This window comes from Athene cunicularia (assembly GCF_003259725.1).
Source record: "Athene cunicularia isolate RWA chromosome 1 unlocalized genomic scaffold, athCun1 chr1_part1, whole genome shotgun sequence".
In the NCBI taxonomy this organism is placed as follows: Eukaryota; Metazoa; Chordata; class Aves; order Strigiformes; family Strigidae; genus Athene; species Athene cunicularia.
This window is the reverse complement of record NW_020799091.1, coordinates 21,234,522-21,262,428: the sequence shown is the minus strand read 5'-3', so window position 1 is coordinate 21,262,428 and position 27,907 is coordinate 21,234,522. Positions and strand designations below refer to the sequence as shown.

General features: G+C 34.7%; 1 protein-coding gene across 5 annotated transcripts in view; it reads right to left on the bottom strand.

Moving 5' to 3' along the window:
* PAN3 (poly(A) specific ribonuclease subunit PAN3) overlaps positions 1 to 27,907 on the bottom strand; it is a 93,740-nt gene that overhangs the window by 33,691 nt on the left and 32,142 nt on the right. For all 5 annotated transcript variants that reach the window (XM_026858366.1, XM_026858342.1, XM_026858360.1 and 2 more), the window contains 9 exons: positions 20,654 to 20,804; positions 13,041 to 13,288; positions 12,374 to 12,478; positions 11,668 to 11,725; positions 10,443 to 10,604; positions 10,167 to 10,283; positions 9,970 to 10,071; positions 2,143 to 2,308; positions 1,649 to 1,736 (listed from right to left, as the gene is read on the bottom strand). In XM_026858366.1, the coding sequence (XP_026714167.1) occupies positions 1,649 to 1,736; positions 2,143 to 2,308; positions 9,970 to 10,071; positions 10,167 to 10,283; positions 10,443 to 10,604; positions 11,668 to 11,725; positions 12,374 to 12,478; positions 13,041 to 13,288; positions 20,654 to 20,804 (1,197 nt within the window). The remainder of the gene's footprint in view (positions 1 to 1,648; positions 1,737 to 2,142; positions 2,309 to 9,969; positions 10,072 to 10,166; positions 10,284 to 10,442; positions 10,605 to 11,667; positions 11,726 to 12,373; positions 12,479 to 13,040; positions 13,289 to 20,653; positions 20,805 to 27,907) is intronic.

The window sequence follows — 27,907 nt, the reverse complement described above, 5'->3', positions numbered from 1 at the left end:
CAGGAATCCCAGAGGAATTCAGGAACTGGGTCATGGATCAAGAGGAAAAAGGACAAGCAGCAGCTGTTATTTTGTAATTTTATCTGGCTAGGGCAAACAAAGGTAGAGGATGACAAATGACTTCTGAATTTCAAGGAATTAACTCAGTCCAGAATCTCTGAAGGAACAAAATGTATAGTGAAAGCTTAGCTCTTGCAGAGGAAGTAACAAAACAAGAAGGCAATACTATATTTTCTAACTCAAGTTTAGATTTTCCAAACTATGTATTTAAGCGTACTTCTTTTCTGGTTTAGCAGTAATACCTAAACAATTTGGATATTAACAATGTATAAAACATGCAAAAACATTCCCCCTAAACAAAACTAGGCATTACCGAGCAAGTTAGTTGACAAGTGTTGAGCTGCTATGGTGGAAAATGCTTCTGACAGACTCATGTACCTGTATTTTTAGATTTGTACCTCCAAGTACATTAACCATTTTGCTTTGACATTACTTGAATGTCATAATATGTCAGGAGGATCTCTTTCCCAGCTGCAATTAAAAAAAATTTAAAGAAGCATTCAGATTTTTAAAAAATCTCATTACATTTTTAGGCATGGAATCCCTTGCTCACCTGTATTCCTATCTTCTCTCAGTTGTTTTCTATTAAACTATTACAAAAGCCCATTGATATGTAGCTGGGGACAGGCAGGGAATCCTTTGATTTATTACTCACAGTACACTGAAAATTACTATATCATTAAAAAAAAAAAAAGTTGCTATGTTCTAGGACATGGTCTCCAATAAGCTAGTTTCTGCCCGGCCAAAGTTCAGACATTTCATTTATTATTTGAAAACTCTGAATGAGCAATTTTCTCAGAGTGAATAAGCAAAATTAATGAGAAAAAAAAAAAAAATCCAACTCCATCCTGTAGACTTTCACTCCCAGTAAGGACAGGGTATGTGATGACTGCTGAAGCAATGTACTTTACCCTGAGGGGAAGCCAGGGAAAGAGGCACTCTTGTACACAGTGATGCTCCAGATGACTGTGGAACAGTTTTTGTTAAGTCTAAAGGTATTCTTCCTAATTTGGGAATTATGCGACGTCCACACTTCAGAGAACACCAGAAGAGCATGGAAAAACTAGGAGTCTAAAATAAGGATATACTAGAACATTTTAGGAGTGAGGAGAAGGCCTAAGTGCAGTTATTTAAAAGACCTCTTACTCCTCTGTGAACAGATATTCAACACTTATTTTCGTTAAAACAACACAGAGAAAGCAGACCAAAAACTGTTACTGAACCATTATTTTTTGATTTCTAACACTAAATGTAAGATTTTTCTTCTCCTTCCTTTACAAATTCATATTTTCTGCCATTTCTGACTTAGGTTTGTTAAATACTAATAGTTCAACCTGTTTGATGAATTTGCTGAAATTTCAGAAGCAGAAGATGGCAAAATGAGCATTCACATTTCTAAATTACAAGCAAATTTAAGTAACGCACGGCAGAACCAAGATAAAATCAGGAATGAAAAGATACAGTCATTTAGAGATAGATATATTGGACTACACTTTAATTAAAATATTTGTCTTCCAAAAGGAATCACACTGGTTTTCAGTACTCCCTGTGCCAAAACACCAATCTAACGATGACATTGTTGTCTTACCTGAAACTGAGCCATTAATGCCAGTGGATTATTTTGACTGTTGTCAAATGTCAAAACATCAAAGATTCCAACACAGTTAACTCGTAACCTTTAGGAAAAAGAACAGAAATGGAAGTAGTATCGTTAAATTTTATTCATTACTCAATTTTTCCCCTAGCATTCACCAAATGCTTTGGAGTCATCAGTACTCAGCAAATTACTATGAAGCAGAAAATACTAATTTTACTATTCAATAAAATGCAACAATCATCAACAAATTTCTAAATTGTCAGTAGTGGATCCAAACAGTACTTTGATGATAATGCATAAATCTTCCCAAAACATGTTTGAAAAGATCTTTAAAAACAATTTTCAAGTTTTAGCACATTGTCTCATGCCAGTTAAAAGTAACAAAACTTTCTAGTTAGACTTGTTATTTCTGTAACAGGTGCACGGTCAGCGGCTACCATGAATACAGACCAATGTAACACAGTAAGAATGAACGCTTTCATTACCTTGTTTTGCCTGTTACTAGAATCTTCGTTGGATCCATAACTCGGCACGCCAGTCCTGCTGTATGGATGGTCCGTAACGCAGAGCTGAGCTGCACAATATATGCCCATATCAAAGACTCTGGGAGCAATCCAGCATGCTGCCGTGGTAGAGGTCCATCATGCTGACCTAGAAGCAAAACATTGTAAGCATCAGCAGAAGGCTACTGCACAACATTCAAAATAGAACAGAGTTAATTAACTCACTTATTCATTTCATTTCAACTCCTAACAGTCCTCGAAAGATGTACGTATTGTGCTTTAGTGGTTGGTTTGGGGTTGGTGTTATTTTGGAAGGACACCACATTTTAAACTGCTGACAGTTCATTAGCCATTATTATTTTCACTCTCATTCAGGAAAACCATGCTGATTTTTAAAGTTTAGGGTGAATAATCACTACAAAACCAGCACTATTTAGAAATTGCTGCAAGTTGGTGGTACGTCAAAGCATGCAGCTATTTCAGAAGTAAAAACATTCTGAAACAAGCAGCATGTACCACAATAGCTGTAACAGATCCTATTTTACCTCTTTTATTGTACAAATTAAACATGCTCTATCATCTGATAAGACAAAGAAAAAAATTAACAAAGTAGTGTCAAATCAGACTGAAAGACCTGATGGCTAAACATCACTGAACACAACTTCACATATGTCCTACTATGACCCAACTCCCTGACAAGTCATCACTGCATGACCCCTGTTCAATGGACCATACGAAAGCAATGCATCATTCCCCTTCTAAACAGAATTGTAGTCCTCCTTTCAAAACTACTTCTTTGCAAACACCCCCAAATTCTACATTGCAAACAGTTTCCAAATAATACTGAGCCAGACATGAAAAAATAAAGATAGTGATAACAAATGTTACTTTTAGTACCATGTAATACAAATAAGTTGCTACTGTTTGTGTGGCACAAAGCTTAAGTAGGAGCAAAAATATATCCAGAGTAAACCAGTGCATCTCAATTTTACAAAACACGATACGCATTTTATGAAGATGCCTCGGTACTGAGTTTGCTAATTTTGAGACCAGTAATACCCTCAGTATTCAGTAAATTCATGTAAGCATCCAATTCAGTTGTAAACTCCTCTCCTCCAAAAATGGGGTTTTTCTTCTCTCCCCACAGGAGCATATCAACATCTGTGCATCTGGTCAAAATAAGTTTGTGTGTGTGTGCCTGCGTGTGTACACAAACACACACAAATACATTCAAGAGTGAAAAAAGAGAAATTACTGAAAATTTTTTTACTTAGAAATTCTATTGATTTTGGGATGATGGACTGGGAATGTTCCCAGCTTTCATTTCTGAACTTTTGCTTGTTTTTAAACTATAGTTCATTTTCCAGGTTTAAGGTGCTTTGGTTTATAAAGATCAAGACACTGCCTCCTTTAGATAACAATAAGCTTGGCATGTCTACTGAAGGCTGAATATAACAAGATATTCTTTCTTTCTTCTGTCCTCCTGATGAATCATTATGCAAATCACTTCCCACAAACCAGCATACCGAAGTCTCACATAGCAAACTTTTTTTCCCCCCATATTCTCTCTAGTTCAGCATAACAAAAATTACAATGGTATCAAATGATTGAGGAGATAACCTCCTTTATTAGCTGAGGCTCGCTCTCTAATTACTACTTGCTACAGAATACATTTTACATTTGTTACAGCAACATGCGCTATGTTTAACAGGAATGTGTATGGATACCATATAGACTTAAGAGTTGTATCTTTATGAAATAAATGTGTCCACAACAGAAATGGTGCTATAATATCACAAAGAGAGAAAAGCCAAAACTCGGGCATTATTTTTCTGCACCTAAGTTAAAAACAACAACACTTGCCCTTTGATTTCCAGATAAAGACAATGTAACCAAGAGAATATTCAACATACTGTGAAAATCAGAGTTCAACACATCTTCTCCCCCCCCTCTTTCAGAAAATCTCAACCAAGCAACATTATTTTGCTACTGGAAAGACTCACTTGAGGCTCCAGCTGAATCCAGGCTGCTGGCTGCACCCTACATTCCCATACACTAAAGGTACAAGCTAAAACCTAGAGGAATCAGTTTTGAAATGCCCTAATGTATCTATCTGTACAGAACAAATAAAATTAAAAGCAGGTCAGTTTGCTGCAATGCTGACTATGACGTAAGTCCGATGAGGCCATCAGGCCTGCCACAGATGGCACTTGAGCAAGGGCCCAAGGAAATGAGACCCAAAATCTTGCTCCTCACGCAAAACACAGAGTTGAAAGCTTTCCAGTGCTCAACAGAGTGGAAACAGTGGAAAACACCACAAGAATATAAGAAAATGTTTACAAAAAATACCAGAACTACTCCAAAAAAGTGATATTTTAGAGGTTTCATGGTTGATTTGAAAAAAGCTTTCCAAGCACTGCTTGAATCCACAGTCAAAACACACAAAATTTCAGTTTGTGTTCTTCCCATCCACTGCAGGGCAGACTCACCTCTCTCACTACTTTCATCTCTTTAAGATGCAGAACACAGATACTAATGGAGAAGATTAAAAATGTAAGAACTGCCATTTCAAAACCACAGGTTATCCTTTTTTTTTCCTCGCTGCATTAAGATAAAAATCATTGTCGGCATTTTTATATATTTATGTTTAAGTTCTGTGGTATGATGGTTCTCGATGGAATATGGTGTGCATGTGTATACATTTTTTGTTTGTTAAAAAAACATTCAAATGAAATTCAGTCCCCCAGAGCAAGGATAAAGCCAGGGATAGTCCTGGGGTAGGAAGGAAGAGCTAGGAACACCAGCAATAGGACCTGTTTTCCATTGTCAGGAACAGTCAGAAAGCATGCTAACAAACAGCAATTCTCAACAGTTACAGGGAGGGGAAAAAAAAAAAAAAATCAGAAGCCCAATGAAAGATTTAGCTGCTCACTGAGTTGAACTTCTCAGGCCTGTAAACCAGTCTTTTACATTGAGAACTGAGAATTGTTCAGTGTTTGCTTGGTGTTCCTGAGTTAAGATAAATGCAGTAGCTTTCATTTCTTCCCCTTCTCCAGGGAAACCTGGTCTTTGGTTTTATGTTTCCCAATTTTCAGTATACAGAAGGGTTCTGAACTACTCATGCAGCACTACATTTTACAGAAAAATATGAAGATACTGAAAACTTGAATTTACTTTGAAAAGTTGCAGCGTCTGGCAACGGTAAGTCACATATTTTGTCCTCAACAACATCCCATTGGCTTTCAATAGTCATAAATTCTTTCTCCTCCTCACAGTCTAAGTGCACAACTTTTTTTTGTTGTTGTTGTTCAATGGAAGAGGTATTTTATGAAAAACATTCAAGCAACTGGGGATGCAAAAACTGTAAAGTCAGCAGTGAAGTCGATTTTTGTGCATTATGTACTACTGTCAATGTGTCCAAAGGAAAACAAGGTCCAGGAAACTTGCCTGTCTTCATTAGAAGGTATCTGTTTGCTGAAAAGCACAATCTGTTGTGCTGAAAACTACTATTAACAGCACATACACCCATGTTTAATTACTTAGAGCCTTTTTAATAAGTAGACCAAAGGACATGTCAAAGGCATGCTTATCTCTGCCAACCATAAAAACTCATCAGGACAAAGAAAAAGCCTTACTGGCAGCTGTCAATAGTTATTGTTAATTTCCCAGGATTTTCTAGACAATAGTTTTAAAGTACATACATTCCCAACGGGGTTTACCATGTAATTATTGGACTGTTAAGAAAACATTTCAATACTTTTGGGTTAACTTGTTAATTTAAAGAGAAAATAATTTCTAGAGAGATAAATGCACTAACATGTACTATAATATCAGAAAGGCAAAGGAAAACCAACAAGTTCCAGAACAACAAATGTAATGTTTAGACATTTTTGATAGCAATAAGTGTATTGAGGAAATATGAAGAATGAGAATCAAACAAAAAAGAACTTTTCAAATAAATGTACTCCCAAGTAACAATTAACAGAAAAGTTAAGATTCCTGATTTTGAAACTTGTGTAAAGTTAGTAAAATATGACAGAACAACATCAGATTATGATACCTAAACACAACCTGAAGAAATAAGGTATTTCATTGCATAAAGAACACAAGCAATAAATTCTATAGTGTTCATAACATTGCTTTACAGTATAAAAATAAACATAAACTGCTATTTCCTTTCCCCACACCAAATCCCTTCCAAAGTAGTTCTGTAACACGGTCTGTAAATAACATGGTGAAAAGAAAAAAAACCCGAGATTGACCACATTGACACCAGTGACATGCAAGACAGTTATGTAAACCATAATCCTCATCTTTTAACTGTCAAAGTCTCATGTTGCCAACTGGAGTGTTCAACATAAATAAGGTTGCATACCTGAAATCAAATTCTCTGAGTTCACTGATCAGGTTCACAGTGTTGTGCCTCCTAAAACCTTTAAAAGCAATTGCACTAATCTGGGCCTCATGCTGCAGAGTACCCAACTTCCATCCATTCCCCTGCTTCTCTTGGGAGTCTCCTCTAGGCAGGCAGACGGCCAAGAAACTCTGTGAGGGGATGGAGAAAGGATCCGTGAAGGCAGGCAATTCTGAGAAATCAAGTTATAGGTATGCAATCTTATTTTTCTCTCTTAAATTGCTCCTTCTACTGATGACCAGACTAGAAAGCAGCAGTTAACAAAAAAGAAAGGCCAAAGCAAAGAAGTGCAGAAAGATTTGGCAAAATTTGGGAATTTCAGGTGACTTTTTTCTGATTCATCTAATAAAAAGACCAGAAAAGCAGGTAATGAGAAGTGCCACAGGAAGAAGAGTTATCTTCCTTACATATCCCTGTAAAAGTTCTGCTGCAACAGTTCCTTTTAACTAAATAATACTTTGGTTTGGCTGAACAGAAATGGATATCTTATTTCCAATGTCAAAGACAATCTCTGCCTACAGAAGGAAGTTGTAGTAGGTCAAATACATGGTCCAGATAGCCTACTGGCCTGTTTCAAAGACACATATAGTAAAATCAGAACAATAGCTTGCAGTGGATAACTGAGCATATGAACATAAAATGTTCTACTAGACTCCAATGATTTGTAGCTCAGATAACTCCTGAGCTAGAGAGTGTGTCTTCGCAGTTGACAGTCCTCAAGCATCTCTCCTCCCTTACCCTTGAACCCAGGCAAACATCCACAATAATTTGTAACAAAGTTCCATGGCTTAATTATCTTACACAGGTTTTGAATTTGCCACCTGGCTAGTTTCATTTCTCAGTCCCTAGTTTTAGGCTGGAAGAAATAGCAAACTATTGTTTAATTTTTTCTTTATCCCTGATGATTTTTCAGACACCATATTTCAGTTACCATATTCCAGTCATTTAACTCCATCATATTGCTGTCCATCTTTGAGAGCATGAGAAGTACTATTCCACTTTACTGTTTTTCATACAGAAGCTGATCCATGCCTTTGATCATCCCTGTCACCTTTTCTTAACTTCTTTGCTGTTCTATACCCTTCAAAATGTGTGAGGATGACAGCTAGATATGAGTCTATGATGCACCCACATCCTGAATATAATGTCTGCCATTTCATTGTTTACTCTCTGCTTAATAATCTACAATTATCCATTTTCTATTTACTGCTATTCAGCAAGAGAATAATATTTTCTTTAATCTACTTAACTATAGTCCCAATTCCAGTACTGAGTGGTAACACCCACAATAGAGACCATCATTTTATGTCTAAAGCTAGTTATGTTTTCCCTTGATCACACTGGTTTACATTACATCACCTGCTAGTTTATTGCCAAGAGTCCCAGTCTTGTAAGATCCTTCTGCAATCCATCACAATTGGCCTTTGTTTTTAACAATCCATGTAATTTGGTATTATCAGCAAACTTTGACAGACCGTTATTTATCTTCAGTGCAAACAAGTGAATGTGTTAAGAAATACACCTCCCAGCGCATATTCTTGTAAGACCCCATCAGTGGTTTCTTTTCACTGTGAAAAATCAACTCTTCACTCTTACTCTGTTTCTTATCTTCTAACCAGTTATTAACCTGAGGACTTTCTCTTTGATCTCATGGTCACTTAGTTTCTTTTAGAGACTGATGAACTTCATTGGAAACCCAAGATCTTATCTACTGGATCTTCCTTCAAAGGGCTTTGATTAATGAGACATGACTACCGTTTATAGGAGCAAAACTTAATTATTTTCCAGCGTGACAAAATAATGTGTCCCCAATAATTTTATTATTATAACTTCTATTATTTTATCTAGAGCAGACATAATTCTTCTGTAATACTCAAAAGTACAAAAACATAACAAGGATTTATTTACATGGAAATTGAAAACCATGGGTGGGAGACACTCAGAAGTCTAGTCCTGCACTTAACAGTCATTAACCTGGCAGAAGGCATTCCAGGTTTATCCCACCAAATTAGTTTCACATCAGGCTCACTGAATTTGTAATTGCATTCTTTGACTTGCCACAGAATATATGACAAGTCAAAGAAGGGTTTCCTCTGAGATATTACTACCAAAACCAATGGTGCAACTCAAGTTCCAACCTCACTTATACCAGTCAGCCCAGCACAAAGTCAGTGGGAATTGTTCAGAATATAAAAGATCTATAAGCCTTTGAATGTATTCACACACTAATTCATTATACTTTGATCTACAAGATAGACAATTAAAGTTTTCCCTGTCAACCTTTGAAACAGATTGAATTCACAGCTAAAGGCTCTAATTTCAGAAGGCACAAGAAAAAAGAAACCTTAGCTTCTGCTTCTCTTTATAGACTGGCAGCCTAAAGATATTTAGGGAACATCTACTCTAATAAAATAAACAAGGCCAGATTATAGTCCTCTGGTCATGCCCACTGCTGGATCTAGTTTCAAGGTTAGTCCTGCATCAAGCAGGAAGTCAGGCCAAATGAGCTCCAAGGGTATTTTCCTACTCTAAGTCTTTCTGTGATTCCATTCAGCTATGATCATTTCTCTTTCTCACCATGGCACTGAGATCTACTAACAGCTTGGCCTGTTGTGTTCCAGACAACACCTAGATGAAGTTTGTGGGACTGCGTGGGTCACAAACCAGTCCTAATAGGCAGTATGACTGGCAACACACTGTTTTGGAGGGGAAGAGCTTTAGCCATATGGATATGAGCTCTGCTGGGTGACTTGCTGTGCCAGATCATGATGACTGTGCCAGATTTTATTTATGAATGTAGATGCCGCTTTAGTGACTCTTTGAAGCTACAGTATAAATATGAAAAAAAAAAAAAAAAAAGTCAGACCTATGATGTTAAGTTCATGTCTGAAAACAATGGGTGTTACAGGGATTTTTCAATCTATTCCTTAACTAGTACTTCACATTCCAAAACATTAAATAAAACATTGTTTAATTAATCCTCATAATAATTTATGAGAGAAAAAAATTTGTAAGTGGAGGGCACCTAAACAGCAAGCATCAAATTGACATATCTGTCTTTAGCAAACTCATTTCCCTGTCAAAGAACTGTAATTCTCTTATGAACTGACATCAATTTTGCAAATCAGACATAAGCCAAATGTGAACAGAAAAGTACACTGTTCATTGTTAGACTTCTACCTTACCTTTTAACTCTAGTTATACTTTTCTGTTATTTAAAAATATATATATATTCAAAAATTTTACAAATATGAAGAATTTTCTGATTCCAATAATCTTATGACAAAACTGATGAGCTAAAAAATTAAGTTGAAGGACTACTTCTGACCAGCTAATTACTGTTTAAGTATTGGAAATAGTTTACAGAAGTACTGTATGATAATATTTTTTCTTACCCCATTTTCGTTTTGTGAAATAGGCATCAGCACTAGGGTCATTGAAGTGTCTGCTCATCATAGTCTCTCCTCCAGCATGGAAATCATATGCAAACACAAGAGCTTAAAAATAGAAACATGTGACAATTACTAACTCAAGCATATTTACAAAAAAGTCTCAACACATCAGTCTGAGAAAAAACCTAAAAAAAACTTACAATGTTCTCCAAACGCTTTAGTGGTAAACACTTCACGCAAAGTTACTATATTTGAGTGCTGAATTTTTTTCCACATGTCAACCAATACCATGCACTTTGTGTTAACAAGACGAAAACCTAGAAAAGAACAAAAAACAGGGTTTAAAATGTAAAGTTTTGCAGGAGAATTTTTTACTTTAACATTTCTTCTGAAACTACTGAAAAGCAACCAGATGTTAAAATATGACTAACATGCTTGCAATGTTAGTTGTATTGAGACAACTCAATTTTTCTCACCATGTATCCTCCGAAGGCAATATGGCAGGTCATCTTTACTATTTACAGCTTTATAGCATGATGTAATGTACCCGAAGTTGCTTGTTTTCTGTATCCGATTGGGTGGTGGCAGTGGTTCCAAAGGAAAGAGACTATGGTAGCTGTCCACTTCTGCAGGAACTGCTAAAATCAGTTTATATACAGAAACATATTAGGCATCAGGTGACTTTGACAAAAAGTTACCACAGTAGCAGACAAGATTAAAATGACTGTCTCAGATACCTAAATTCAGTGCATATAAAATTCACTATTTTTGCTTTAATACTAATATATACATTACTGGAAGAGATTCCACAGAGCTAAAATAACTGTCTTCAGAAAAACAGTTACACCAAATAAAATCAATAGAATAGATGCACAGTTCCATCTGCCTAAAAATTCACCATTCTGAATGACTTTTTGTGGGTTTTTTTCCTGCACAGATTCATAAATAAGCACCAATTTCCATACAGATTTCATACCACTGCAAGAACACTGTTTTCATTACAAAAAAGCAGATCTGAATCTTACGTGTTTTAAGGTTTAGGTGTGATTTAGAAAACACAGAAGCGCTGAAGGTTTACAAATAAGAATAAAAGATTACCCTTGCAAGAAGAGATATGCTTGTACTTCATCTGGATTAGTAAACTAAACTGCATTTTCTTACTGTATCATTATCATATTCAACACACATTTGAGAAGGATACTGCAACCAAAAAAGCAATCTGTTTAAATCAAGTTGAACACAGTCAATTGTAAATTCTCCAAAAGCCAAATTGCAATGAATATATGCTTCTCCTGCCCGACAACTAGTACAAAACCTTCTCTGATATACCAGCCAATTCACTTTAAAACAAACTAATTTGCTAGTTTATATACAACCTTTAAAAAATATATGCATCCTTTAAAGGAATACCATGGGGCTTTATTGCCTTATTGATTTTTCCTTTCTCAGCAATTTTAAGTATTCCCAACCATTAAGAGTTTCAAAACAGAAAAAAATAACAGAAGAGAATAGAAGTAAGAACAAATTTCATATTTCTGAAATACTTTGCATCTGGTTGTCCACAGCCCAGGCTGATGATTAAGGCTTCATGAAAAATTAAAAACAGGTGGTATTTTTTGCAAGATCTTGTTAATATTGTTGAATGTGCATGGTTGCAGAACAGTATGATCACAGTTTAGTTTAGAAGAAACGTTTACTTACCAGGAATATCAGCCTGATCAATCTGGGCCATAGTTATTAAGTGTCTGTTGATCAGTTCCTGAAGAACAAATTAATATGAGTTTTGAATATTCAGCTCAACATTTTTGATAAGTTAACAGTACACTGCTTTTGAAGTAGCAGCTACTTGTACTAAAATAGGGAGTTGATGCAACTGTCTGGGGTGGGAACAGGGGAGAAGACCCCTATCTTGAAAACATTAATGACATATAAATTCTTGAAGGAAAGAACTGCAGAAGACACATTAGCTAGAGCTAGCATTGACAGAGGCACCTACTACAGTTAAGCTGAAATAGATAGCAGTTACAGCCAGCCCTCAGAGAAAGGCTCATCAACTAACACCTCCATATACTTTCATTTCAGTGAAAGACATTAAAACTGGATAGGATTACAGCTTAAAGTAATGCTATATAAATGAACTCATGAACACCAAAACAAAACAATACACAAGTAGTAAGAATACTTAGCTGGATAAGAAATCATGGCATGCAGATCAGATTGCAGTCACATACATTGTAACCTTTCCCCACCCTCTGTTGTACTCTATCCATTACAGGATTTTTTTGAATCCTCCACAGGGAAAATTTATTGCACAGATTTTAAGTGGCTACTTCTCTTCTACTATTAGCAATTCTCTATTTTTTTTCCAACATACATGATTCTTCCTTTAAATTCTCTATCATTTTACCTGTCTGAGCTCATCTGCCATGAAGAAGGAAGGTGCATTTGCTTTTGGCTGCATGTAAGCAACATGAGGTGCAGCTGGATGGTAAATGTGGTAGTTTGGAAATACCTGAAAACAAAATATTTTAAGAAGCAGTTTAAAATCCTTAATAATAGGGAAAACAAAGAATTTTGTCACCCTTTTAGTCTGAACTACTGAACTACAAAGTCTTCATGCACAGTACATGTTACAAATATACTGTTAGATACATTGCAATTTCCTTATATGACATTCACTACTAATGATTTCAAGGGAAGGTTTTTGTATGTATGTACACTGTTATTCTAACATTTTTGTAACTGCCTTTTCCCCTCCATTGTACGAGTTATTTAACCTATCAGAAAACAAACACGAGTTTTTATGTTTTCTCATTATGTTTGTATCCACTGAGATATACATAAAATGCTTTCTTTCTACTGCTTTATAAAACCCCAAAATTCTACTCAGAGCTAAGTGAAAAATAGGTTAAAACTTCTCTGGTCCTTAAATTTCAGTGATTTTGGAGACAAATTACAACAATTAAAATCTTCATACAGGATAAGGGTCTTGGAGCATTATGAATAATCTCTGCAGTAACAACCAGTTCAACATATGGAAACTCCATACACTTCTGTATCAAAAGTAAGCATACCATTCCTGTGAGAGGTGCTGGAGTTGTATCAGTGTAGAAGTATGTTGTTCCACCCACTGTTTCCTTCTGGATCACCTGGCCAGTAGATGGAGGCTGAGACACAGCATTAGCAACAGAAGCAGAGGCACTAGTAGGCACCATATAGTTTGCTGGGTTAGGAGTATGACTTCTTCTTCGAGGAGCGGGAGATGTATGAGGAGTTATTTTGGGGGAATGAAGAGGAGAAGATCCTGCTGACAGTGACATTCCTTAAAGAAACACAAGAAGATCCTTGATCAAATCTTTGCTATCAAAAAACCCAACTTAGCAATTTGGAAAAAAAAAAAACAACAAAACAACAAACACAACAACAAAACAGCCTTCACTGCCAACAATATTCCAAGCAGGTGAGACGCTTAAGGATTGCTACATCTATATGAAAAGTTGAGGTAAAACATTAAGAGCAAGACTGAACAGATACATTTTCCCAAAAATCTTTGCTTAGTTCAGAGAGCAAGGGCCTGAGAACTTATTCTCTACACATAGATAACTGAAATGAAAGAGGTAGAAGTAATAGAAAGGGGAAGACAAGTCAAATTAATGTTTTATCTAGAAGAGCGTTTATTGAACTGCAAAAAGATGAAATATTAATGACTACACCATAAGCGAAAGTGTATGTAAGTTACATGAGCAGTTAGTGGACTTTGCTGAGCTGTAACTCACTTCACCTAGTTAACGTGTGTACCTTTTACCAGAACCAACTCCACAGCTATGAGTATTAGTTAAATTTCCAGTAACCACAGCACACAAATAAGCAATACACAATACGCTACTTTTAATAAATCCAGGGAAGAAATTATCTATTTTCCTATAATTATTATGTTCAAAAATCATCCTCCAAAAGATCTATGATACACAAAAAGAGGTAACTTCTGAGTATATGAAGTCTGTTGGGCATTCAGGCTGAGATTTTCAAATGTACTTAAAATTATTTTATAGACTGGTGTTTACCCTCAATGTTAGACAGGCAACTCAGATGAAACTTGAGAAACTCAGCTTCTAAACAAAGTGCATCATTGGGGAAAAACAAGGGCAACTCTTCTGCACACACACTTTTTAGTTACAAAAAAATAATTTAGTTGGATAACTCTTGAACTAAAGAATTTTCAGATATGCTTATTTATAAAAGTTTACATGTCAAAGAAACCTTCTAGGGTGAGGAAGAGATACCCTTCAGAAAACTCCTAATATTACTAGAAGATCCTAGATATCTAAGTATTCGGATTAATTTGCACAGGTCAGATTGGGATGTACTTCCTCTTAACAGTCAGAATTACATTAGTCATACTAAAATCTTTTTTGAAAGGATGTAAGATAACTTTTGTATTTAATGCTCTATGGACAGCTGAGAATTCTTCTCTAATTAAGAATTCAGTTCATACTCAGACATTTGCTTAACCTAGCAAATATCTTAAGTAATAAAAACAACAGCAACTTTTTTTTTTGCATACACAGTTTTTAGTTACCAAAAAGTTATTGTAAGCAGAGTTCTCAACATGCATCATCACTAATGTGTAGGAGTGTTTTTAGACTTGTGTCTTGTCTCTACAGTAGTCCCATCCCTCCTACATCCTACTTTTTTCTTTTTTTTTTTTTTTAAACAAACCACAAAAGCAAACAATTTTAGTATTAGCAGTTTAATCAGTAGTTGGGGAAAAATTATTCTGAAGCTGTATTATCCTGATGACATTAACAGAATATTTGTAAGCTTTCAATTAGCTCCAACGATTCACATTTTTAACACCTCAAAAACTATACATATTAATTCAGCACAATTACTTTTTGTTCTTCAGAAGTGAATAGGGCCAACAAAATAAACAAGACTTTTTTAAAATGTAAACTATAAGAAAAATCTTACACCTTTCTCTTTAGTGGGGTCTCATCAGTCATTTATTCTTTTTAAAAAATATTAAAATGCACATAAGAAAAACATAGTAATATGAAAATTATAAAAATATGAAGTCTATACTTCTGGGCCAGAACTTTTCTTTGTATTAACGTATGTACACGTGTGTGTACACACACCTTATAGATAAGTAATACTGTGGAATAACTGCTTGTTGATTAGTGTATTAATAAAATGGGAATTATAATAGGCACTTCTGAATGTTTAATTTTTAAAGTACTTCTGAATGGTAACATAAGTAGTCACCTAAAAACCTGTTTACAAATCAACTGTATGACCGTAAAAATTTGTGACAGCACTGGTTTATGCTACAGAACTAAGTTTCTATTAAGGACAAAGTTGCCTTGAGTGACTAACAAACATTTCAATAGCTACTGTATAGATGGTTATATTTTAACAAAAGACTAAAACATGAATGCATTCTTAATCTAATGTGGAAGAAGAGCCATTTCAAAGGAAACAATATATAACTACTAAAATTTGAAGGATGGCTAATTAAAATGGCCATAAAACTGAGGCAGCTCTACAATCTGTGTCTGATATTCAAGGGATACACTAGATGAAGAGAAAGTTACCAACATGTCTTTTTCACTCTATACCAATACAACATAGTATTAACTGAAATCCTTGCAAGAATGTAATCTACCCAGACATAAATAACTGGCTTCAAGAAACTTTTCTTTCAATAAAACATTAAACTGTATGAACCAGGAACAAACAAACAGCAGCCTTCATATATAGTAATGAAAAACTAACCAAAGGCTTCTCTACTTTAAAATAAAAACTGTACATACAAGATAGCGTACTAGACATCTTATCTTAGAAATGAAAGTGATGACTTGCAACCTTGTAAAAATGATATCGTGACCTTCTACTTAAAGTTTCTCAGAAGAAAAAATATCTAACACTAGCGGTTCTTACCAATACAATTTCAAAGAATTTCTACTGTAAGATTTACTTTTTACAAAAATTTATTCCTGCCAAAGAATAGTTACAAATATAAATCCTTAATGTCTTTGCTTGGGTATTAATGCAAGACTGAAAAGGGAGACAGGAGTTACACAAATCCTTTCAAACACCCTTTCAGCCTCAGTTATGTCTGATTTTGGAAGGACACAGAGTTGAAAAAAAATCACCTGGTATGCAGAACATATCAGCTTCTCATTTGCCAATCCACACAGTAAGTTTAAGATATGGAAGAAGCTTGACTACAGTTTGGTTTTATACTACTGGAACAATAAACTACAAGTTACTAGAAATTTGCTTTAGTGCTGCTGTGGGTACCAACATGCTGAGGCAGCAAATATTCAAGGTGATATTCTTCTGAGACTCCTGCATTAAATTGTGCAGAGTCTAAATAAGTTAGTATTAATAATGAGAAGTCCAATATCACATAAAAAAGAAAAAAACCTTTTCATACACTGGAACTGATGCATAGTTAAGTACTTAAGCACATAACTGCATGCACAACTCAAGAATATCTCACCAACTTCATTAGTATTTCAATCAGTTAAAACCTAATATTAATATTTAACCACGACAAAGTAGAACTAGAGAAAAAGAAAATAAAATGGCTGTATCAAAAGGTGAACATATATTCCTACTGACTCATACTGAAGGAAAAAGATGGTACTGAACATATGTTGGTAACAACATCGTAAATATGAAACCACCTCTCAAATATGCTGCTTTCAATAGCATGATTTACATAAAAACCTATTCACTTAAGGGCCTAAGAAAATATGGGGTTTGAATAATCTTATTATCATTTTTGTATATATATATCCCTCATACCAATGATCCTGACAAAAAAAAAAAAACCCAAAACATTTTTAAGCTTTCCCCATGAGACAGTTTAGTCTTCCCCTATATTAAAATGCCAACAGGAGTACCAAGACAAACACCAAAAGAGCCTGCTTCAAACTGTCCTTCCTGAGACTTATCTACTAGTAAAGGCATCTCTCCATTCCTTGTCTCAGTGAATCTTAATACCTTTCATGAAGAAGTCAAATACTATCTCGAAAGGTAAACTGCAAGGAGAAAGGGCTTCTTTCACTTCACAATTATTTACTTCTAAGAAAACAGTGTAATGGTATCATACCAACATGGAAATGGTTGTGGGACTTGAAAGTCTTTTCACAACATTTACGAGTGACCATAGAGGCTACCTACACATACCTGGAGCTCCTACTGTTATTCTCATTTTAGGTAAAGAGGTCATATTTACATATCACTCTTCATTGTTATATTTTCACTTATTGCATTGTAGCATGCAATGTACTAGAATTAAAAGCTAGGTTGTATTTTAAATCTGAGAATTCATGCAGATTGACTGAATCAAAGAAAGGGCATAAAGCATTAACTTTTCATTAGGGACTCTGTGTCTACGGTTTTTGGATTCGCTGAGAGTTTACAATTTAGCAAAGTAGGATTTCATTAAGTTCATGTGTATGCTTATCAGCTGGCCTACAATATAAATACTTTTAAAAAGCCTACAAGTTTTGCCTACAAATTTACTCACCCACAACCACATCCCTATGCCTCTAATGCTTGTAACACGTTCAGAGGTCAAAAATTAAGCATTTAACACTATCACTTTAATGTTCTGTACTTTAGAGATATCTAGACTACTAGGTACATTTTGAGGAACAACAAATCAAAGTAAATAATAAAACTAGACTATGTCATTTCCATCAATGACAAAGGCATGACTCTTTAGCTATAACCTAGCTTAAGCAAACCCAAGCCAGAAAAAGATTTTCTCTGCTGGGGGCTATACATCTGTTCTCTCAAAAGTTTAACACAGCAATGATGTCTTATCGCTACGAGGACATTCATTCATTTTCTTTGTATGCTTTGTTGATATTTTAACTGCATTATTACTCTGAATCTGCTACACAGAACTACGTAAGATAAGCTAGTTAACAGAAGTACTATTTGAAGATTGTCAACAACTCATTAGATTTCCCATGCAAATGATAAACAGGATGTATTTGCTAGCAAGGGAATGGAAGGAGCAAAAATAGGGTATTATCCAGGGGAGCTTAAGGAAAGAAAGTTTGGAGATGGTGAAGGCAATCTGTTCAAAGCTCTTTAATAGGACAATTTTCTCCCGCAATTTGCTTGTCACATTTTATCTCACTATGTTTTCATATTTTATTGACTGACAAGATGAAGACCGCGTTGAGATTATGCTAGAAAGAACTTATCTAAGTAAATACATGTAAAAGTAGGAGTAACCTTCTTCCATGCTACACCCTAATGGGTATGTCAGATGTGGATACATGCTATTTGTTAAAGTATGTTAAGTTTCAATTGTCATTTTTTCCATTATTTCTGCAGTACTGTTGATAAGACAGGTGGAACAAATACTTTCCAGGGACAATTTTGTGAACAGTTATCTCTGAAATACTAGATATCAAAAGTGGTTTTGATTTACACCTACCTTTAGGGAAATCTCAAAAATTAGATACATGAAAGAAAGAACTTCAAATTTTCCATCCTCAAGAGGGAAATCAAAGGATTGTTCTCATCATTTACCTACTTTGTTATGGGTGAATTAAACTATGGAACTTAAATGGAACAAATTATTTTTACTACATTTCCTTATTTCTTATGAAACATTAATCTTCTGTAAGCTACTATAAACAATCTTAATCTTGCACAAATATTTAAATCTTACACATGTTTCCTGAAAATTATTCCACTGGAGAATATACACCATTTAACTGGAAGAAGACTTAACTTTATTTAAAGGAAAACTCTTATAAGGTCTTTATATGGCTTTCATTTGAATTTGTTTTCACATATTGATAGCTAACAGATCCTAAAAAAAATTTTAATGACAATTTTAGAACATATTTAAATCCTTTTTTCATTCTGTTATCCAGCAAGACCTAAACGGTGAAGTTTCCTCACACATAAATACTGCTTTCTTAAGAGCCTAATCATTTAAAAAGAGCACCTTGAGAAAACAGAAGTTTTTGTGAATGTACACTATTGATAGCTAAACCATTTAAATAAAAATAAATGTCTATGAATATTATTTACACAGGACACTTACGGTCAGAGAATTCCCCACTCAGTGTAGAGAAAAGGATTCTAGAGAAATTCAGAACATCCAACCTAGATCTCTATTCTGAACTACATTCTCTTTTTAATTATACAGGAAGAGCAGAGAAACAAGCCAACTTTGCCTGAAGTTAGCTCTTGTGAACACTCCCCCATCCCTCTCGTCCATAAACAAACAACAATATTTGAACCTAGACAGTTTTCAGCATTGGCATCTATATTTCTAGGAGCTAAAATTGTTGTGCGAACTTCTTTCATCAGTGTTACTTATCCTTTCAAGTATTACTTACAGATAGTAAAGAAATTGGACTGTGAAGGATCCCTCTGAGACCCCACTGGACACTTTCCAAAAGTAGATCATTTTACTGTATTCTATTTAATCCTTTACACATTTTTCAATCCAGGTGACACGGCTGAGAGGCATATAAACACAACAGTTTTCCAATAAGACTGTACAACACAATATAGTATGAATCAGACAGTACTGTAACATGTTCATTTGGTCAGTAGAAGCATTAATCACCTTCCTGGACTGTTCCAATAGCTGTAATATGCAAGCTAAACTCTGGCTTATTTTACATTTAGACTGAGATTTATCTCCTGGCATCAGGAAAGACTTAAGTTCAGTTTAACAGACGGTAATTGCCAATACTAGTTTAAAACCCCAAACATTTACACTATTTGCCCCTCTGCCTTTTGGCAGCTACCTAATGCTTCCTGTCAGCTGCAAGAGATTGCTGGAAGTTTAGTATGTACAAAAACTCATTAAAGGATCTGTGATGTGTAATATCCAGATCTGATGATGGTTGTACCTTAAAACTATTTCATTTTATTTAAAAAAAAATATATTAAAATTAAGCTAACCTTTTAAGATCTGAAGTCCAAAAGACACATGAAGAGCTTGAACTTTTTAAGTGTAAAAAAAATCTTGTCACTCAGAACTGAATGACTGTATGCAATACATTTCGGTAAGAGTTTTAAAAGTGGGGAATAATCATAAATTGGTCTTAAAAGTGAGATTACATATGACAGATACAACAATTAACACTACTTTGAAAGGTAAATTATTTTAGAATAACCTTATCTACTAATTTTGTTTTTCATCAAGATTTTTAAGTCCTTTTATATACTCATCAACATCAAAAATAATGACTTCTAGATTACATTCTCTAGAAACAAATCAAAAGAGCGGATCAATGTGTAGTAATCAGAGCACATATTAAATGTAGACTTCAGTGCACTAGGGGTAGTTTAAATCATCTGCAGGTGCTGCTCTGTTCAAGGACTGCATAGAACACAGTATGTGATAACTCAGCACCCCTTTTCCCCCAAAAGAGCTGAGCAAGTTAGGCTGAGTTAATTTCAGTGCTCCTGTGGCTGAATAGATTTCAGAGCCTGTGGTGTGATTTCCATACAACTGGAAAATAAATCCCAAGTTCCTGCACTTTAATATGCTAGAAGACCGTCTTAAAATGAAAAGCTAAAGAAGGAGATGGCTCCACTTATACCCAATAAAACTGATCACTATCTAACAGGGTTATGTATGACATGAAATTAAAAGAAGCAGCTGTACTGCAAATCATCACTCTCAACTTACCTGGTGCTAGCCCAGCAGTAGCAGGACTTCCCATGGAGGGGTGAGAGAACAAGGCTTGAGAGAAGGCAGACATACTTGACTGGGATACATTACTCAGCCTGGAGGTTGATCCTCCTTTAGGAATAAACTCACTTGCAGAAGGATTTGGTGTCTGTTTAAAAACAAATGTAAATTAAATGTTTATTTTAAAGGTGAAGAGATGAACGGCACCTGTTTGGTAGAAAATACTTTCTAAGCAAGCCTACCAAGTGCAGGGGATATTTTTAAGTTACATACAGCTTGCTGACAAGAACAGCAGATACTGGAAGCCAGTCTGCATGAACAAGTTTAAACGTGTTTCTAGCTTATGCCTGAAGTAGCATTAGCAAGCTTTCCTTATGAACAGCTGATGTATGAGTTCATACAAACACTTTGCAAAAGGCTTTCCATATACATTATAAAGTTGGAGAACAGACCTGACACTGAGAAAGCCCTGCCACTGCTACAGGCTTTTCCTACGTGACTTCAGAAATTTCATCTCAAACTAAGTAGCAGTTTCAAATTAAAGCAGTAAAAATTATTCCTACTAAAGGAGTCATCCCTTCCTCTATTTCAAATAGGCCTGTATGTTCCTTTTTTGTGAAGTTAACTTCTGTTTTAATTATCTATTCTACTTATGTAGCACCTTTAATAATAAGGTTTAATTTGCTACCAAAGAAACAAATAGCAGCGGCAGCAGGACTGTCAAACATTCAGTATCTATTCATAAATAAAACATAGCACAAAAAGAACTTTTAATTTCTATTAAAATCTATGCACAGGGTTTTGTAGTTTTGCAGTGGATGGTGGTGGTGTTTGTTTTGGGTTTTTTTGTTTGTTTTAGGGTAAGGAGGGTTAGAAAAGGAAATCCTAATTAGAGCCGAAGAGTCAAAAAGATTATTATTGGACAGCCAATCACAAAAGATATTAGTGGAAGAAAAAAGATATTAAGCCAAGAATAAAACCAATTATTATATGAACACACTAAAAAGCTTGAAGATTATTAACTGTCAAATTTAAGTTTAAGTAATCTTCAGAGTACCTCTTGAAAGAGGTAAAATGAGAAGATAGTAACATCTCCCAATAGACAAAGGATACCATTAAGGTAATCCATAATGTTAATTTAAAGCAAATTATATTGAAACGCTTTGGTTTAGGCAGTTTTAAAATCACCAAATATAATCCACTGTTACTTAAATTACAAATACTGATTTTTACCAATATGAATAAAGTGGCAAAGAAGTTAACTTAGTGTCAAATTAGAAAAGAAAAAGTGTGATTACAAAACACTAGACAGTGAAGAAAAGTATCTGAAAAGTATTTTCCTGTCTGTGTTAATTTGTTTTTAATATCTTTATCTGAATACTTTGGCCAAATATCATAGTATTCATATATTTCAAAGCTCTGCAAAAGAAAGAGGATTCTGAAAGCTGTAAAATTAAAGAGGATGCTCAGGTTTAAAAGTAAATTGTAAGAATATTCACCTTTAATCACACACTAAATTTTAACTGCTAACCACCTTATGATGTTTCATATTAGGCATTCTGTATATGTATGTGTCTGAATAATCAAAGAACAGCTATAACCAAATATGTAGACTTGTGAAGTAAAACAGATTTACATGAGTAAAAGGTTCATAAGAATTTTAAAACTCTTCAATCACATTTAGTTAGGAAAACTTGCTAAGGTATGTATTAATGCAGCAAAACAAATGTTAAATTGCATTATACAGACTGAAACCAAATAACTGATACATTTAAACTCAAAAGGTATTATTTTGGACTTATCTGAATTTTAAGTACAGGATTCACTAAGACAATGGTGTTCCTCTAGATAAATTTAGCATGCCAAATCTGCACTGAAACTGGAGAAAATGACTGGTGGTAGAGCACCAAGTAGAATTTGTCCAAATAGTGATACATCTAAAAGTCATCATCAAACAAAACAACTTGGGAGAGCAAGGGGCAATATTTGTAGCATCTTGTTAAAAGCACATAATTTCACAGAACTACATAAGGTCTACGTTTTTGCACTGCTAAAACTAGCCATGATACATCCACAGCTCTGCCACACCTAATACTGTGCCAACTAGGCAACAAGGGCAGGACATGGCAAAAAATGTGGAGAGAAAGACACCATAACCTCAGCTTTTCCTAGAGCAACCGAGAGAATTCCCTATATCCCTTTCATACCATTCTGGTTAAACTCTTACTACTTTCACCAACTGGTTCAATCAATGCCTACAGCACAAGGACATGGCTGATTTTTATTTCTAAATGCATTCTGCAAGTTTTCATAGACCAGTTTTGGTTTCTAAAATAGTTACATATCCATCATCATTTTAAAATAAAGCTGCTCGAGAGCTCTGCTTTAACTAGCAGGTGTTTTAGTTTATCCAGGTGTAAGAATTAAACCCAGGAACCTGCTAAAGCAGTTTGAGTTTACGCTGTAGAATTATGAACAGTGGGTCAAGCCTGATGGAAATACAGTTTTCATTACATTTTTTGGTGTCCCAATTCAGGATCAGAATCAAAGCCTGGTAAGATTAAGTTGTTTCTATATAACTTGGTTAAAAACATTTTATGTGAGTAAACAAGTTTTGATTTGTACAGCTAGACCTTTTACTATAAAAGTCTGTTTTACTTGTCTGTAGTGTTAACAAACATGAAGCTGTAATCAAAGACTTTCCCCACTGGTAAAAAAAAGTGATTTAAATTTTGGTTTCAATTTTAAAAGACCCCTTCACATTCAGGATATTTTCTAAATACAGAAAAATATCTGAGCTCCACAGCCACCAGTCAGAATAAACTAGTCACAAACAAGTATAACAAAATTTAATACTCTGTGGTCAAAACTAGTTAATACTTTCTCAGAAAATTTGAAGCTTACGCCACAGACCACATTTAAATACATTACATCTATGTGAAGTTGCAGTTCTTAAAATGTTTCCAAAAGCACATAAAGTTTTCATCTGAGGTAAAACACTAGTTTTTCTGTATACACTTTGTTTTCAACAAAATAATAAAATATATAGCCTAAACACTTCCACCGCATGTAGTCTAGACTAAGTGACTAGACTAGAATGAGGGAATGGAATATCACTATTAGTTCTGTAATGTTTAATCTTTTCCTTACTTTTTAAACTTTGTCGACAACCTATTCTCCATCAATGACCATGCAAATATGCCAAAATTAGGAAGCCACGTCCTTAATGGCTAACAATTCAAAAAATCATGTTCTTGGTCTGGTGAAATACTGTACTTTCACTCAGGCAACTCATAATACAAGTGTTAATTCCAGTGCTGCTTTTACATCTGAATCAATGGTAAGCTTGAAAAATCAGTCTAAAAGGGGACAATGCTTTAAAATCCTACAGGGCATTTTTACCTCTTCTGTTAAAATGTTACCAAATTTCCCAAAATGAAGTTGAATAAAAAATATTTTTATTTTGATGAGAAGGAAAATAATCTCTATCTAACTAGTTAAAAACATTTTCTTCATTCTGTATTATAAGATTTCTACAAGCACAGCTTTAAAACAAATTTCACTTAATTATTCATTAATTACTCATCTCAGAGTAAAGTAACTTATTCATGCTAGAACAGGCTTAAATTTTTAAGTCTGAGTGAATCAGTATTGGTAAACAAAATGTAGAGAAAACAGGTATTGAAGACTTACTAAACTTTGGGAGTAATTAAAAGAATAGAGATGCAAGAAATACTTAGAGGACATGTAAAGAATTATGCAATACTGTGATGTTAAAAACAAAAGCAGTGAATGCACTTTCTAAAGCGCAAACAAGAAACAAGGCCCACTAGCACTGTCTGCACTATGCAACAAACTAAAGACTGTATTTTCAGTTTCAAATACAAACGTCCTATAAAAAGGCACATACAAAATTATTACAAAACATTAACATGTTTTCAACAAACAGCATTAAACAGAAACAAAACCACTGTGTCAGCTATGTTAAATTTTTCTAGCAACACACCTGAAGTAATTTACACATTTGCTAAAATTATAACCATTCCTTTTTCCTCTCTACCTGGCCAGTTTAAATCTCACTCCCATTCTTCCAGTACATTCATAACATACTGTCAACCTGAAGCAGGGAAGCAACTTCCCTAGTTGTTCTCTGAATTAATACCTGCATCATCCACTCTCACCAGAATGATTCCATGAAGAAATTTCACGAAAATACCCTATCTTCAGATTCTTTGTGCTCTCTCAGAGAGAAGAGCCTCTTTGCAGTCAGCTTTGCAAAGAAACAAGGCAGATCACAAAACTGAGTCCATCCAGCCCCACATACAAAAGCAATTTCTTTATTTCTGTACATCAGACAATTACAAAACACATACAAATACAGTCCAAATGAAGGCTGTATTTAATCATGATGCCATCAGTAAGGATGGAACCACAACAGAAGTAAAAAAGAGGGGGAGGACTATTAAAAAACTCGTTTGTGTCACCAATGAGCACAGAGTTTATCTAGCGGCTTTTATGCTTTTAAAGACATAAAAGGAAATAAAATATAGCATGGAGGGTAAGAAACAATTATTTAGTGGGTACCACTGAAAAACAATTCAAGGCTCCTTACAGAAAGGTACAGATGAAAATAAAGAGCAAGTGAAGGATCTCAGCTGAAGATTATCACTGGGAGGACCACACAGCAGCATGCAGCATTACTGTATGTTGAGGAGTTGCATGTAATTCAGAAGTAAAATGAAAATTCCTGTTTCATCAACTATCAATTTCAGTACATGTGATTTGTCTTTGTACTCCTCAGTGATAAACTCCTAAGGTTCCACGGCTGCTTTCATTAATAATGACACTTCAAGGATTCATTTAAAAGTATGCTATAGCACAGGGATGCACAAGTTATGGAGCCTTCAGAAGGTTATGTAGGGTTCCCACAGGACTACTGGAAATAACCTTTCTCTTTCTCTCATTTCCAGTTCAGTATCTCACAACACAATAGACCTGTATAGCAGCAGCAGAGCCACCACTTGTTTCAAAAGTGGCTGTAACACCACTTTGTTAGATCAGTTCTGGTGCCACGTTAAACCAAAGCCAGCTATCTAAGGCACAAAGTAGGTCGATTTCATTTTATTTTGAAAGAATGTGCTAATGTACTTACCATGCTAAAAACTGGATACAAGCCTTTTTGTCTTTTTTTATGTTCTCCTTCAAATTCATGCTGAGCTGTTCCAACATCTCATATTGCATAATCTTGTAATGGTTACAGAAAATCACCACTAAACTATACCCACACTATAAAGGAGGGCAGTCCTCTACCCATCTATTTTTGATGTAATTTTCAGAATATCTCTTAAGCATCCAAAAACATGCAGAAGAGTTGCTTGGTTTTTATGTGTGGTTATTCTTTGTTGTTTTTAAATGGGCAGATGTGCCATAAAAGGAGATTCACTTATGTAGACAGCATCATTGTAACCCCTCAGTTTCCAGAGGGATTCCTTGTTAACTATGACATCAGGGAAGGACACATTGTGTCATGTCAGAGCCACCCAGCAGACACTGCAGGTCAGCAAGGGCTTCAAAACAAGTCACTTTCCCTTCCTCTATTGAATTTTTGCAACATGCTACCTTATTGCAATTACTGTGACAAGTTGTCATATCACCTGTACAATAAGCTCTAATAAATTTCAATTCATCAACATTATTAGCTGTATTGCCCCACTGCTCATGCAGAAGAGCTAAAGACCATTCATTAAAACTGGGTAAAATTCTTTGGCTAATTTATTTGTTTTTAAACCAGAACATAGGCTCAAATAAAACTCCTAGCAAAATTTTGTTACATTTTGCAAGTAGATCTCACTAAAAACTAAACTTTTAAAGATCTGGAGTATTTCCACATTTCTTTAACAAAAATCATTCAAAGAACTATAAAAACTCTGAAGTTTTAAAGGACCATCTTCTTGATGCAAAATATTAGAATAATTGTTCAAGAAAAACAAAAAAATTGGTTATTCATGGTGCTTAAGAACTGATCTGTATAACTAAAAATTTATCTATTCATACTATTTTAAGGACAGTTACCATTTACTATTATAATATGTATCACATTGTGGTGCAGTAGCTCCGAACACTTCCTAATATATGGTAGGACATATCATTATAAAAAGAGTTTTGGTTTGGTTTTTGTTGGGGTATTTTTTTCCCTTTTTTAATGCACAACCAACCCAGAACACAATACACTCTGTGGACTTCACTTTTAACCATGTAAGTGTTACACAGTATTTAAAGAAAATAGATCTGGATTATAAATTCATAGCCATGCATGAGAAACAGTTACGCTGTTTTACAATGCATGTTGTAAGCTACCTTGCTTTTTAAAACTGTCACTTTTTGGACAAAAATCTCTGAACATTGAACTATGAAATAGTATATTGCCACATCTTAAATCATACATTTGGAAGAGCAGACATTCAAATAAACACATGAGCTTCAAAAGCTGCTCAGCACTGAAAGGCCCTCAGCAATTTTGAGATTTAATTCTGCTTTCTCATCTTTGAATAGAAATGAAAAAATGTGCCCTCAAAACAGATATGCCTCCATCATAATTTAACCTTTCCACTTATTGCTTAGGACTCACCATCAACCAAAATTCAGTTTGTGTAACCTATATTCACACCTGCAAAAACTCTCAACAGCCTGTATTTCAAAATAGTGAAGTGCAATGCTATCTGTGGATTACATACATAACAAAGAGGAAAAAAAAGGTCAAGCTGAAATCTCACTACCTTTAACGTACCAAACTACTCCAGCCATTTTTTGTGCTTTTATATAAAATTTCCAAATTTTAACAGTTCTCAAGCTTTGTTTTAACAGTAACTTATAAAATGTTCACACTACAATAAAAAGATTTACAGTGATCAGAATCAAAACATCAAGACAAAATTTGGTTTCTCCCCTATACAGAGCTTTATATAACCTCATAATCTCGTCTGCAGCCTGTTTCTACACCTTTCCGCCTTCAGTCTTGCCAGACTCCACTGTTATTCTGCAATCCCTCCTGTTTCTTCTCCAATTGTATTTCCTATCACTGGAACATCCTTCTGTTCTTATTTCTACCATATATGCATATACATGCTTTCCTCAAGTTCCACATCTACATGGGAAGCTATGTAATTGCATCGTATAATACAAAATCTTACATTTTATATATTTTTATATATTTTTATATATATATATATATATATATATATATATATATAT